Consider the following 15,759-nt stretch of genomic DNA (forward strand, 5'->3'; position numbering starts at 1 on the left):
CCATATTTACGGGATAACCGTTTCACAATAAGCACTGGCCGAGAAACTTCCACTCTGTACAGATAATACTCTGTGTTCCACTTTGAACCTTTCAAATTAGCGAACTGCGTTTTGTTTAAGCCAATTTGAACCATACATATAAAGTAATAAAGATTTATTTCGAGTCAGTTAACGCTAAAACTATGTGACCGAATAATAAATACCTAACCATTATTTCATAAATTCAATAAATTAACACGCTGCTTATAATACGTACAGAATTACCAACTTTATATATTTAATCTATAAGAGTATAAAAAAAGATAAATATAACTTTCTTCCACATTACTTATGGAATGGATAACCTTTTATGAGGTTTTTTATTTTATAAATAAATAAAATAAAATAAATAACCTCAAAAGAGATTGATAATAATGAATTTAGTTTTGTTTTATTATAAACAAGAAAAAATAAACTACTTAATTTGCGTATTACTTTTTCTTATAAAAGACATCAGTAATTAGAAATAAAGATATTACAAATATGATTAGTATAAAATTTATTTTGTTTTTGATTACAATAAACGAAATAAAATATTATTTTACCAAGTAAATATTTTTGGTAATTTATCTCAATACGAAAATGCCCTTCTTCAAACAAAATTCCATTCGAAAAATGACAAAAAAATACCATAAATAAAATTGGTAAAACTGTACAGCCGATCGGAGTAGTATAAAAAATACAAAAAAGAAATTCACCGACCAAGAGCCCAATTATGTAACGATGTTGATATTAAAAAAAATTGATGATTGTCTATGAACAATTTGAGAGTTGTGGACGCTAGCTAAATTGGATTCTTTTACATCGCGTCTGCAATACATTAGTTGAGTCGGATATTAAGGGCAGAAATCTAAATAATTTCTAAACCAATTCAACATCCTAATCATGAGATTAAAAAGATTGAAATTAAATTTTTAAATATTAAAACAAATATAATGAATATTTCATTTAAGTTAATTGAAATTAAAATATGATGTATAAATTTATTATTATTATTATATTTTAGTTTAATCACTTATTTAATTATATTTAAGTGTTTAGATTTGCAAGATCGCTACTGCAACTGTCAAACGGTATATAACCTCAAAATTGCAGACTTTAATTCTTTTCAAACAAGAATTATTAATAACATTATTACATAATTAAACCCCAAAACATTATAACAGCAGACTGCGTTATACGCACAAATAAGTCAATATAAAAACAAAAAAAATCTAAACCTAAATTTAAAAGTATAATTTGCGCAAAGGAATCACTAATATTCAGCCATTTTGTGGTTTGCATACCAACATTTGAGTTATAACCTCATTTTTTTTATTAATTCTATAAATTACGCGCGAAAAGATTTTAATGTAGCGATGTGTGATTTATATTAAGGGTCATACATAAGTCACTCGTTGAAATGCGTGACTTGTATTAAGGGCCACCCATAAGTCACTCGCTGAAATGTATGCCATATATTAAGGACCATCCACAAGTTACTCGTTGAAATGTGACTTGTATTAAGGGTCATCCATAAATCACTCGCTGAAATGTGACTTAGGGGTTATCCATAAATCAAGTCATTCATTGAAGTGTGATATTATGTGACAAAGGTTCCTAAATTCGTGTCTAATATTAAATATTAAATTACGAAATTGTAACGTCGAACTTAAAAATATTTCCAAATTTATCTGTATGACTATTAGGTTTAAATTGCTAACACACTAGTGTATATTACTAGTGTTATATTTGCGATGTCATACTAGAGAGCTGCGACAAGAAACGGACGAGTGGTCAAAATAAGTAAATATAATAATCGTATCGTAATTTATGGATGATCCTTCATTCGAATACAAAAATCATTCGAATTATTCGAATAAATATCAAATTATTCGATATAAAATTACTAATTTAAATACATTATTATCCAATGCTCAAGCTTACTAATATCATCATTAATAATCTTAAGATAGTCTATACTAATATAAAACTGAAGAGTTTGTTTGTTTGGTTGAACGCGCTGATATCGCGAACTACTAAACCGAATCTAATAATTCTTTTACTGTTGATAGTCCATTTAACGAGGAAGGTTACATGGTATATAACATCACGCTACGACCAATTGGAGCAGAGCAGTAATGAAAATTACTGCAAAAACGGGATCCCTTATATGACTCAGATGAAATTTCACTTCGCTTGCGTTTTTCATTTACACTCCACTCTTATTAGTCATAGCGTGATGTTATATAGCTTAAAAAGTTCTTCCATAAATGAACTATCCAACATGAAAAGTATTAACCAAATCGGACCAGTACTTGCTAAGATTAAACAAACAAACTCTTATACTTTATAATATTAGTATCGATAAATAAATCGAATAATAAAATAATTCGGAATCACACATCGCTATTTGTAAGGCGTACCAACAGGTAATAACTAATTACTAATAATATAATCACTAAAATGCATTAGAACAAATCCTTCCTTTAGAATAAAACAATAAAATTGCACCCTATTCTCATTGAAACAGGTTTCAAAATCGAACAAACAATAAACTGCACTTAAGATTCTTTTAAATAAGATACGAATTTAAATGTATATTCAATTAAATTGCCTAAACAATATAAACCTTATTGTAAAGCACATTAAGATTGAATTTTAAACATGAGCATTTTTATTTACCTCATCTTTTTCAATTTGAATTTTCCAATATTAATATAATGTTCTTCAATAGTAAATATATACTTAATTTTGTTTGGATTAAGTTCCAATTTTAAATGTCAACATTTTTATTACCTGCCTGTGCAATTTTATTTTTTAATCCCACAGTTATCATAAGGAATTCGTCCAAAAAACAGTCTACAATTACATCATATCAATATAACATAATAATAATAAAATTCTTTGTCTAATATCGAATTATAAAAAACAAAATGTCCATTGCATTACTATTATAGAGATAGGCACTTTTTTTGAGAACATTTTTTAACTTTTATATTAGCATTCTCAAAAAAAAAATTGCGGCTTAATTTAAAAACTAAATCGTTCCATTTTTAAATTCTACCGCGAATATTCTAATTGATTTCTCAAAAAAGAAAAGCTTCGCGGCATAATGTGTAAACCTAAGACGTTCGATTTTTAAATTATAGCGCAAATATATTTACTATAAATATATTAGCGACATAACATAAAAATCTATGACATTCGATTTTTAAATAATACCACGAATCAATTTATTTATTTAAACAAATTCCCGCCATAATTTAAAAACCTAAGTATTTATATACTTTATAATTTTTATTCCGTTATAAAAATCTACTATAATTGCTGTACCTTTAAGCGTGTGAAGGCAAGGAACTGTGACCAATATTTAACAGAACGGTTGCAAATTATGACTATGTCGGTCACCGGTGAACCCAGACTAGGTCATTATCTTTTAGCATACTTAGAAAATTTAAAATCCACTGACGAATTGGCTGTATGATCTAGACTACCTTTGCGTGCCTATATGAAATGCGAATTAAAAAAACAACATTTTCGTATAAATCTATGTACATGTACATATTTACTTATTTCATTTTTCGCGACGTTCTTGTATGGGTTTAGTTGTTCAGACAAGCGATTTTTGATATTTTGTTTGCTTGATTGCCACTATCGTAGAATAACATAAAAAAAGTATTTCACCTGATATATAACCTCTAAATTAAAACAAAACAAAATTTTATATCAAATTAACAACATTAATATACAGGCTGTTACATAAATTCCATATTGCTTCAATTGCCATAAGGGTGCTGCCAATCTTACTGATATTATAAAAGTGAATGTTAGCGAGTGTGGATGTATTTCTGTAACTGTTGCACGCCAAAACTACTGAACGGATTGTAATGATACTTTACAATAATATATTAAAATAACACATCCTTGCTAACATTATAAATGTGAAAGTATGTTTAATAACTACTGAACCGATCATCAATCAATCAATTTTATACACATGATCTTGAAGGTATTAGAATGAACATAAGATTTAAGAAAACATTTTGTTACTTCAGCGCCATCTAGTAGCCAGTAATGAAGTTATAAATCAGCGCCATCTAGCGGACAGTACTGAAGTTACTCCGATACTTATGGATTCAATGCGAGCGAAGCACGTAAAAGCTGGTAGGTTATAAATTAAACGCGGGCAGAGCTAGTTCTTATAAAACGTAGTTTGTTTAAATGACCTCAACAGTTCTGTTACCCACCGTTGACCGTCATAGTATACCTATATAACGCACTATCTCCTACATACAGCATCCCTGTTGGGATGACTCAGACCGTTACAATGAGTGACTCATCTCTGCTCATCGGATCCGCTGGAATTCCTCGCGGCGTTTTGTTTCTTCTGTCGCTTCATATCCAGATTCAGGAGGCATCCCACTGCGCCGAAGTAACTGTAAAAAAAAATAAAAACTTATATTTTTTTTTATTAAATGTTTTGGGATATATTCAGGTTTTTTTTATTGATGATAATGTAATGGTACATCAGCCTGCGGTTTACGCTGGCGGGGCACCAGTAGAAGATAATAAGATGAGTGTGAGGTCAGGTCAGTTAGCCCATCGTGACAAATTCACCAGGAATTTATCACGATGGTTTCCAGGGGGAACCGCGTGGAGGTCAACCTGACATGGTACATTGCTAGTAATGAGGTCAGGAGTCTATTATTACTAACAATCACTTTTTTCCCCAGCGCGACATATTTTGCCCTACGTTATTGTCTGGTGTTAAAACCTGTAGCACTGCGACCTACATAGATCTATTGCTCGCCCTTTTTCAAAGTTCGCTACTTAGACCCGTCAGGGACAACAATTGAAGGATATTCTTAGGAGCGATGGTTTTTATCTCCTCAGGATATAGTGTATACTTTCCAAAGGAGATTTTACGTTTATTCATGAGTGGGCTACAACCACATAGGATGTGTAGTGGCGTTTCCTCTTCTGTTTAGCAGAATCTGCAGAGATCTAAATTTTAACTATAGTCTGTTCTTTAATAGACTAAATTAGTCTACGAGATACACAGTGTAAATGTCAAATTTTCAAATAATATTACCACCTATATTAAATATTACCTAAAATGCGGTGTGCTAGACCGCTAGACCACCGAGGTCGAGTTTCAAAACTTTATACAAAGTTTCCACAATATATTTTCAAAATTTACGTACGTACCTTGTACTAGTGTTTTCATTAGGGTCGTTGTATTTACAACAGAAAAACACATTTTTGTGGTTTCCATGTACATAGCAATTTTTACATGTTTATTTTATGTATGACTGACCAACAAGCTATAAAACAATATCAAGAGAACAAGATCTTGCTGAGTCAGCTAGCAAAAGTAATTCCTATGCCACTCACCCCTCATGCTCCAAGAAGAGTGCCTTCAGCGCGCCCCGGGACCAGTAGGACATAGCATACGAGAGCAGCTTCATGGATAGCGGGTTCACACGCAGGAAGTTACCACAAAACACCACCTGCATCATGATGGAGGTCGTTTAAAAAACATGTTCTTTTCATGTTAAAAAACCGTGGACAATTCACACAGCGCCATCTAGTTCCAAGCTAAGTAGAGCTTGTTAATGATACTAGACAACTGATAGAAATACTTGAATACATATTTAAGACAACACCCAGACCGATACAAAAATCTTATAATACAAATGTTTGTATCGTGCGAGGAATCGAACCCGCGACCACCTACAAAAAGGGAAAATTTAGGGTTGTATGTATTTTTTAAAGCCATACTATAAAAAATGTTAGGTCAAAGTGAGGGAAAATGAGAACCCTTATCACTTAGGGGTATAAAAAATAGATAGTAGCAGATTCTCAGACCTATTATATATGAATATAAAATTTCATAAAAATCGTCCAAGCCATTTCGGAGGTGTATGGTAACTAACATTGTGACACGAGAATTTTAAATACAACTAGCTGTACCCCTGATTTCGTCCGCATGGAATTTACCTTTATTTTTCTAAAATAAAAGTAGCCAAGTGACTCCTTATTACATCAGCTACTTGAAAAAATTAAAAGTAGCCAAGTGACTCCTTATCAGCTACTGAAAAAATTCCGTCAAAATCGGTCCAGCCATTTCAGACATTAGCCGGAACAAACAGACAGACAGACAAAAAATTGTAAAAATATTATTTTGGTGTATTTACCGTATTTAAAGCATATGCATGTTAAAAAAACGATTATTTCAATATTACAAACAGACACTCCTATAGATTACACCCTTAAGTACACTGTACTCACCCTTTCGATATTCTCATTGCAGGCACACAGTCTGGCGATGGAACCGATGTTGTTGGTGATGGTCACAAGAGTCGCCCGAGCCAGGTCCTCCCTGGACACCTTGGCTCTCCGATCAGCTGAGCACATGTGCCCGAAACTGAACAGTGCAAATTACAATTGTCTTATTAATATATAACGTTGACGGCCTCGGTGGTCTAGCGGTCTAGCACACCGCTTTACGTCCGATGGTCGCGGGTTCGATTCCTCGCACGGCACAAACATTTGTATTGATGAGTATGATTGTTTGTATCGGTCTGGGTATTTTCTATGTATAATATGTATGTATTTACGAAAAAAAAATATCTATGTATTTGTATCAGTTGTCTAGTACCCATAAAACAAGCTTTAGTTAGCTTAATTTGGGTCTAGATGGCGCTGTGTGAATTGTCCTGAGATTATTATTATTATAAACGCGAAGATTGTAAGTATGGATGGATGTTTGTTACTCTCACACAAACACTACTGAATGGATTTTAATGAAACTTTACAATAATATAGCTCACTAGCTGACCCCACAAACGTTGTTCTGCCATATAAATTAAAATAAAAATAGGGGTTGATGATAGAAGGGTCAAAGACATTAAAATTCTTCTGCCATAATTCTTTTGCCATATTTTCTATATGGCAAAAGAAAAGTTTTAGGACTTGGTAACTGACACCGCGATACGAGATTTTTATATATTAGATATATAACACATAGGTTATAAATTAAACGCTGGTGAAACTCGTGTGCATGGCTAGACTCCAAATATGATAATAATATTAAAAAAAAAATACATTAAAATACAAATAAATATAACTTTCTAACTTAGCCTCTTGCCAAAGAGAAAAAAAAAAAACTTTCTAACAATAACTTGATCGCCATTTTTTTATGTAATTGGAATCCGAGTGAATTCGCCACAATCGGCTGACTGAATAGACTTCATACTCATTTTGTCACCCTCCATTGTCGCGTAATTTTACCGGTACGACAAACGGGTGCAGAATACCAGTATCATCCATTAATTCTATGTATATATTTTTATTTGTTTATTTATACTACTTTATTGCACATTGGTGCTTTTTTTTTTATTTTGTTATTGAACAAAATAAAAAAAAAAGTAAATATACATTAACTGATACAAAAAGCGGTCTTATCGAAAGCAATCTCTTCCAGACTACCTTTGGGTGGACAGAGAAAGTAAAAATAAGGAAAGGGTATGTGGCGCACATACTCATCTATATTTTGTATGAATTAAAAAAAAAAAAAGTAGTTAATATATCTATCAGTAGTCTAGTACCCATAACACAGACTCTGCTAAACCTGGGATTAGATATCGCTGTGAAAATTGTCTTAAAATATAATTACATTATTATTCCATCACCTGGTTAAAGAAAACAAAAAAGAAACCTTATGCCAATACAATAAGGCCCAATATCGAAACCAGTATATTAAAACATTACCGATAGTGTCCTGTTGTATGGGAGTTTATCGGTGTATACATTTCTGTCAAGAAGTAGTCGGTGTGGCAATATCAAAGTCAAAAGTCAAAAGAAATCTTGTGCCAATATAATAAGGTTCAATTTCAAAGCCAGTAATTTAAAACATTAGAGTTTATTGGTGTACAAATATCTGTCAGGAAGTAGTCGGTGAGACAAATTCAAAGTCAAAAGAAACCTTGTACCAATATAATAAGGATCAATTTCGAAACCAGTAAGCTACCTGCTAAAAAAAGTCCTGTCAAAATCGATCCAGTCAGCTTCAAGTCTTTAATCCGTGTCATTCAGTCATCAGTGCACCTGTCAGTCTGTCATTCAGCGAGTCAACAGTCCGTTAATCGTCTATTTCACCCATCAATCAACCTGCTAGTCCATTACGAGTCAGTGAGCCGTTTAATCCACCTAACACTCAACCTGTCAGTCCGCTACACGTCAGTGCGCTCTGTATTTTGTTATTCAGTCATGTCAGGTGGACAGTCAGTCCGTCATTGAGCGAGTCAACCGTCCGTTCCCGTTACCTGCTAGCGACCAGATCCCCGGGCAGCCCGAACCTCGCGTAGTCCCCGCCGTATATGTCCCGGACCAGCTTGTCGACGGTGGTGTTGTCCCCGGAGGCCGCGAGGGAGATGGCCTCCTCGAAGCTGCTGCAGCCGGTCAGCAGGCAGCACAGACCCAGGAAGGTGCCGCCACCCAAACTGAGGAGTTCATCATTTTTACATAGTATTAAACTAGCTGAACCCGCGACTTCGTTCGCGTGGAATTTAACTTTACCTTTCTAAAATAAAAGTAGCCTAAGTTACTCCTCATTACATCAGCTACCTGTCAAAAAAAGTCGCGTCAAAATCGGTCCAGCCATTTCAGAGATTAGCCGGAACAAACAGACAGACAGACAAAAAAAAGTTATGTTGGTGTATGTCCCGTATTTATATACTTATGCATGTAGTAAAAAACGGTTATTTCAATATTACAAACAGACACTCCAATTTCATTTATATGTATAGAGTATAGACAATGACCGCATCAAACTTATAACAGAATATAATGCGCATGATTTTTTTGTATAACAGAGGAGACAAACGAGCTTGCGGCTCACCTGATAGTAAGTGATTACCTCCGCCCAAGTGCACCCGCAACACCAGGGGAATTGCAAGTACGTTGTCGTCCTATTAAAAAGGAATAAGCTCTTTCCTTGAAGGTTTTAATATCGTATCGGTTCTCTATCAGTTGATATAGCTGTGTCTTGGTCTTCCCCTTCCGCTCTATATTATATATATGTCGTATGTAAATATGTATGTCTAATAATATATATTATTTTAAAGTTACTACGTAAATGTTTATAAACTATAACGCGCCGCTTACTAACTTCTGTTTGCCTTATGGTTGAGTAGTGAACGCCCTTATTTATTCTTTAATGCACAAAAAACTTGTACAAAGGCGAGCTTAATGCCATGGCATTCTCCACCAGCTAACCTTTAGGTATACAGAAAGCGTTGTGGGGCAGTTATGTCAAAAAACAAACACAAAGTTACTAATAAATATTATATATGTAGGATTTGAAACTTGGCGGTATGAACGAATGGGAACGAATGAGTATGAATGAATGGAAACAGAGGAGCAAATGGATAGAAACGAAAGAGTGAATGGATGGAGAAAGGAATGAATGGAAAAAGAGGATGGGCATCGCTCTCTTCCTCGTAGACTGCCATATAGTTAGGTCGTTTCATGTATCATAGTAAAGTTTTTTTTTTGTAATTTAAATAAAAGGAGTTCTATAAAATAATCATCCTGTTATTCGCGAATCCTCATTCCTACATATAATATATATGAAATGCAAATAAATATATACAAATAATAATATATATAGTATACCTGATATTATATAATGTCATACATTAAATAATATCAGGTATACTATATATATTATTATTTGTATATAAGGTTAGGTGTTAAGTTCGCCATATGTACATTTATACATTGTATTTGTGCATTAAAGTTTAAAAAAAAAATATATGTTAAAAAAAAAGTACCTGGTTCCACTGACGCGGTAGTAATCATCCGGGGCATTCACCACCAGCATGGAGACCCCGCTGCCGATGTTCACCAGCAGGAACGGGTACGGGCTGGAGAAGTCGAACGGCTTCCGGACGTACATACTGAGGGCTGCCTCAGAGTACGGTGGCTGGGGACAAAAATATATTATATAGGTTGAATAAAATAATATTGCGACTATAAATTGAGATGTAAGCTATCCTATTCCACTTGATGTCGCATCCAGCGGATATAAAAAATCTTAATAACTAGCTGTGCCCTCGGTTTTACTCGCGTGAAATTTATAGCCTATGTTGTTCTTTTGTATAAGCTATATTACTGTAAAGTTTCATCAAAATACATTCAGTAGTTTCATCTCATCGCATCTCATGCTTTCGCGTTTATAATATTTGTAAGATAGAAAGAAGAAAGAAAGAAAGATTATAGATAGGTATATCTTAAATAAATTAATCTGTTAAATTATATTTATTGAGTAAAACTATTATATATTACTCACTAAACGATTACTTGAATGACGAGCGTGCATGGCAATAGTTGTTCATGCACGGGATTTTCACTTCATTTTATCTCAATGTTATTTACATTATGTAATGCCTTAAAAAAAATGTGAGTTTCTTGTCAGTTTCTGCCTAGTCCAGTTCAATATACAGATTCAATTGAGACGGTAGGGAAAAAATATTAATACAAAAAACTTTGACGCTCATAAGCGGCTAAAATGTCTTACATGAATGATTTTTTATTTAATATCATCCATAGAATAGAATAGAATAGAATAGAAAATCATTTATTCAAATAAACTTAATTTAAGCACTTTTGAATAGTCATAACAATTTGTTTTTTATCTACCACTCGTTCGGAAAGCTCTCATCACAAGAAGAACGAGCAAGAAACTTGTGTGTTGCTCTTTTAAATAATCCATAAAAAAAAAACAGATAATAACTACTGATTTGTAATTACCGAATCTGCCGCAGAGTGGTGCACCGGCAGTTCATCCGGCGGCGCCCAGTAGTAGCACTCGTGCGAGTTCATACTGTCTGAGAACAGTACGCCGGCGATCAGAGCGTCCAATTCGTCCATCTTGGAGAGCCTCATGTTCACCTCCTGAAAAGAGACAGATCATACATATTATTGAGAAGAGGCGGGGGTAAATGTTGGGGTACTTGATAACATTATATACACTATAGCTGAACCTGGCTTTAATCTCAGCAACAACTAGTTCGAATTGAAAAAATATCTTTGTGTTGGATAGTCCATTTGTCGAGGAAGGCTTTAAGCTACTATATATAACATTACGCTACGACCAATAGGAGCGGAGCTGCAATGAAAAATATTGCAATAGGTGAGGAAATGAAACGCAGACGAAGTTGCACGGGTCAGCTAGTTTACAATAAATTATTCGTGTTACATTTTTTATTAATTTTTAATTATACACTGTCAATTTTGATTGTTTTTAAGTTTTTTTTTTTAAACGAAGCATCAGTGAAAAATTATGCATAAACGGGGAAAATTTGAGATTTGAAATTTCTTGTTTGGTTATTTATTATATATATATTTGAAATGTCCCAATTTTAGGCAATGAGGTACGCCACATAAGGGTTCGGGGCCCAGTTGCCCATAATTTTGTCACAATGGGCTAACTGCCCCCAGCATAAACTGTTTGCGCAGGCGGGTGTACCATTCCATTATCATCCATAAAAAAACTTACCTTTATGAAGTCCTCTTCGAACTTGTAAGCACCTCCGCCGGTAGCGTATATGGTCTTCACTAGATCGGCCATGCCCTTAGAGCGGGCCAGCTGCAGGAACGCGCCCACCTCCGACGTGGGGAACCGGATGAAGTGGAGCGTACCGCGGCGACCACGGATTGTGACGTTGTCCATCTGTTAATAAGAAAAAATAACAATTAAAAAAATAATAAAATAAAATATTAAAAGAACATTCTGGATTGTGACGTTGTCCATCTGTTAATAAAAAAAAACAACTATTAAAAAATTAATTAAAAAAAAATACAATAAAAAATATTCAAAGAAAATTCTGGATTGTGACGTTGTCCATCTGTTAATAACAAATAAAAACAAATTAAGAAAAAAGAAAAAAATAATTTCAAAAATTTCTAAATAAATTCTGGTTGGTGACGTTGACCATCTGTTTGTAACAACATCGATTTGATAACCAATAATAAGTAAACTTTACAGTAATATAGCGTATGCATCAGAATAACACATAGGCTATATTTTATATTGAAATTTAACGCGCTTAAAGGTGAAACCGCGGGCATTGCTTGTACATAATATACATAGAAAACCCCCAGACCAATAGAAACAAGCATAGTATATAACAAATATTCGTACTGTGCGAGGATCGAACTCGCGACCATTGGAAACAAAGCATTGTACTAAATCGCTACATCACCTAGGCCATTTAAAGAGTGGCAAAAATGTCCTACAAGAATAAAATCTTGTTTTGATTTATAAACGGACACAAGAAATTAGTACCAACCTGCAAATGTACATCACGCCGCCCAGTCTTGCCATACGCAGAATTCCTCGTCAGGTATCGCCTGATATTCTTCAGCACCTCCGTCTCCTTGTCCAGTTCCCTTCTATTGTTCTCCCGAGGTTCGAAGTACACCAGCTTGGTCAGAGTACCGCCGATGTCCATTCCGAACCATGGCATTGCTATAAAAAATAAATAGATTTTTTATATCACTGTTAACAAGAATAAAGAAAAAAAAACATAAATTAAAAACATTGAAATCATGGTTAAGTCTATAAAGTGTAGGTGGCTAATTGACTCGTTGGGATTGTTAGTAATGTGGACTCTCGACCCCATTGCTAGCAATGTACCATGTCAGGTTGACACCACTTGAAAATAATCAGGCTTAGTTTCATAGTGAATTAACAGGAGCCTGATTTCAATATTATCCTATCATCCTCCACTGGGGTATGACTAGAATTGTAATAATAATAATAATAATCTCAAGACAATTCACACAGCGCCATCTAGACCCAAGTTAAGCTAGCTAAAGCTTGTGTTATGGGTACTAGATAACTGATTCATACACATACATTTTTTTTGTAAATACACACATATTATACATAGAAAACACACAGACTTATGCAAACTATCATACTCATGAATACAAATGTTTGTGCCGTGCGAGGAATCGAATCCGCGACCATCGGTCGTAAAGCGGTGTGCTAGACCACTAGATAACCAAGGTCATCAATAGCCCACGACATCACCTTATTATGTGACACTTGTGATACTCATGCGTCGCCATTCCAGAGAGCTAAGATACTATGCTTCTCATCCTAAAAACCATCGCTCCTAAGAATATTCTTCAATTCTTGTCCTTGACGGGTCTTGGTAGCGAACTTTAAAAAACGGCGAGTACAATAGATCTAAGCAGAGGGTTAATTATGTAACACTATGATGATGAAATCGTTTCTGTTGAAGATAATCCTGAATCTGACTTTCATTGTTGATTTGTATATATATCGTATGTATATGTATTGGTATGTATTTATATATATATATATATATATATATATTATGTTAATCATAATGTACCGCCCACGTGAATCTCTGTTTGCCCTATGGTTAACTGGGAGAAAATGCCTCTAGGTGTTAAGTCTGTCATGTGCACCTTTATTAATGTATCTGTACATTAAAGTTTAATAAATATATAAAAAAAAAATCCTTTTTTTTTTATTGTCTATGTTTATGTATTCAGTACATACGTGGGGCATCGTTGTCTGGTGGCGTCGGGGGCGCCGGCTCCACCATGTTGGAGGTCTGCTTGCTCATCGGAGATGAGTAAGGTGTACGTCTCGCTCGTTTCAGTAACTTGTTCCTGCAGATAAAAAGAGACATCTATAGTCTTCACATAAGTTTCTTGCTCATTCTTCTTGTGATGACTCTGCAGTCCAATTGAGTGGTAGAATAAAGAAATATGACTATCCAAAAGTGCTTGTATTGAGTTTATTTGAATAAAGATTATTTCTATTTCTATTCTTATATTCGGAGGCCCTCAAAGTCAAACATATTCGCTCATAAACCTCTGTATTCCTAGTACGACGCGACGCTCGCTTTTTTTTACTAAGTGGTGTAAGATTTTTTTAACTCCAAAAGTAAGAACTCTAATGTATAGTTGGGAGAGTTGGGTATGTAAGAAGAATTAAAAATTGAGTTAAAACTGCTCAGAATCTGCGGACTAATTACCAAACCAATACTACATTGAAACAAGACAGCAAAAGAGTTTATTCCTTCTTAATATATATTGAAAAAAATTTAAAAACACACTTATAACAGCAAGAAAAACTAACTTATAGGAAATATAAGTTAGTTTTTCTTGCTGTAATAAGATATAACCATATATAAGAGTATTGTGACAACTATGGAGTCGACAATTGTTAAAAAAACATACCTAGTAAGAACAGGAAGCGGCGCCGCGCGGCCCTCCCGCCCGCACGCCGCAAGGCACCCCTCACACCGGTGTAGGCGCATCTGTGGACAAAACATACACATGAGTATGAGACAAGAAACTCAGAAGAGGAAACGCCAGTACACAACCAATGTGGTTGTAGCCCACTCATGTATAAACGTAATATCTCCTTTGGAAAGTTTACACTCTTTCCCGAGGAGATAAAAACGATCGCTCCTAAGAATATCCTTCAATTCTTGTCCCTGACGGGTCTAGGTAGCGAACTCTGAAAAGGGCGAGCACAATAGATCTATGTAGGTCGCAGTGCTACAGGTGCTACACATCTGACAATAGCCCATACAACTCAATAAAAAAAAAATAGCATTCCTTGGCAATAAAATAAAATAGCATTAACTGTAACTGTAGTAACAGTACAGGTGCCGGTTCTATCGTATGACAGAGAGGGAAACTCCGAGCAGTTCCCGGGACTTGTGACCCTGGTGTGGGTTAAAGGGGCCCTTTGCCGACCTTCAAAGCATCAGTAGCACGTTTTATGTAGAGACGGATCGAGGAATTGCATTTTTAATAAAATACAAATCATTATTACATAGTTATTATATCGCTATTTTATAACACAGTATAAAACAAAGTCGCGGTCGCTGTCTGTCTGTCCCTATGTATGCTTAAATCTTTAAAACTACGCAACGGATTTTGTAGCGGTTTTTTTTAGTAGATAGAGTGCTTCAAGAGTAAGGTTTATATATATAATACAAGTACACCTGTGCGAAGCCGGTGCGAGTAGTTAGTAATGAAGAAAACAAGTGTTATTTTAGTCCTAATTATTTAATAATATAAAATTACTCAGTGTGTTTGTATCTCTGTTAAAATTATTTGCACTGCGCGTAGTGCAAATATCAGATAACTTACAATGTAGGCGATATGAAGTTCATAGGGTCATCTCGTATTGAATATAAATAGAGACAATTATAAACATCAATATTAAACTAACCAGAATTACTTGGTACATAAACTTAACTTACTTAACAGTAATGGACAGCTAGTATTAGTGTCCGCAAACTAATACACGCGAGAGCAATGAATCCGGCTCACTTTGAAAAACCTATAAATCTCGGGAACTAAGAATGAAATAGATTGTAACTATTAGTAGAACTAGCTTAATGAAATAAATTGTATTTAATAGACAATGTAATACCCCTTAAATGGAAGTAACAAAATTTATAAATAACTCCATTTTAATTATTAAAATGTAGTGATTTATAAATTTTGTTACTTTCATTACATTTCATATTTTTGGGCTTCGCTCGGGTGTACATGTATTATATGTAAAAATCTTCCTGTATAATCACTCTATCTACTGAAAAAAACAGCTTCAAAATCCGTTGCGTAGTTTTAAAAATTTAAGCATACATAGGGACGGACGGACAATGATAGCGA

At 34.3% G+C, this 15,759-nt stretch overlaps 1 protein-coding gene across 1 annotated transcript in view; it reads right to left on the reverse strand.

Annotated features, from left to right (window-relative positions):
* Nucleotides 1-4,157: 4,157 nt before the first annotated feature.
* The window catches only part of LOC131840653 (pantothenate kinase 3), a 29,060-nt gene continuing 17,458 nt past the window's right edge, over nucleotides 4,158-15,759 (reverse strand). Inside the window, exons 2-11 of the mRNA XM_059188828.1 lie at nucleotides 14,308-14,387; nucleotides 13,622-13,734; nucleotides 12,378-12,556; nucleotides 11,585-11,758; nucleotides 10,837-10,980; nucleotides 9,858-10,009; nucleotides 8,349-8,525; nucleotides 6,313-6,448; nucleotides 5,416-5,531; nucleotides 4,158-4,457 (exon numbers count right to left, since the gene is read on the reverse strand). Of these exons, the coding sequence (XP_059044811.1) occupies nucleotides 4,358-4,457; nucleotides 5,416-5,531; nucleotides 6,313-6,448; nucleotides 8,349-8,525; nucleotides 9,858-10,009; nucleotides 10,837-10,980; nucleotides 11,585-11,758; nucleotides 12,378-12,556; nucleotides 13,622-13,734; nucleotides 14,308-14,387 (1,371 nt within the window). The 3' untranslated portion in view covers nucleotides 4,158-4,357. The remainder of the gene's footprint in view (nucleotides 4,458-5,415; nucleotides 5,532-6,312; nucleotides 6,449-8,348; nucleotides 8,526-9,857; nucleotides 10,010-10,836; nucleotides 10,981-11,584; nucleotides 11,759-12,377; nucleotides 12,557-13,621; nucleotides 13,735-14,307; nucleotides 14,388-15,759) is intronic.

This window comes from Achroia grisella, unplaced genomic scaffold, assembly GCF_030625045.1.
Source record: "Achroia grisella isolate CSIRO2021 unplaced genomic scaffold, CSIRO_AGI_Agris_v1 utg149, whole genome shotgun sequence".
NCBI lineage: Eukaryota > Metazoa > Arthropoda > Insecta > Lepidoptera > Pyralidae > Achroia > Achroia grisella.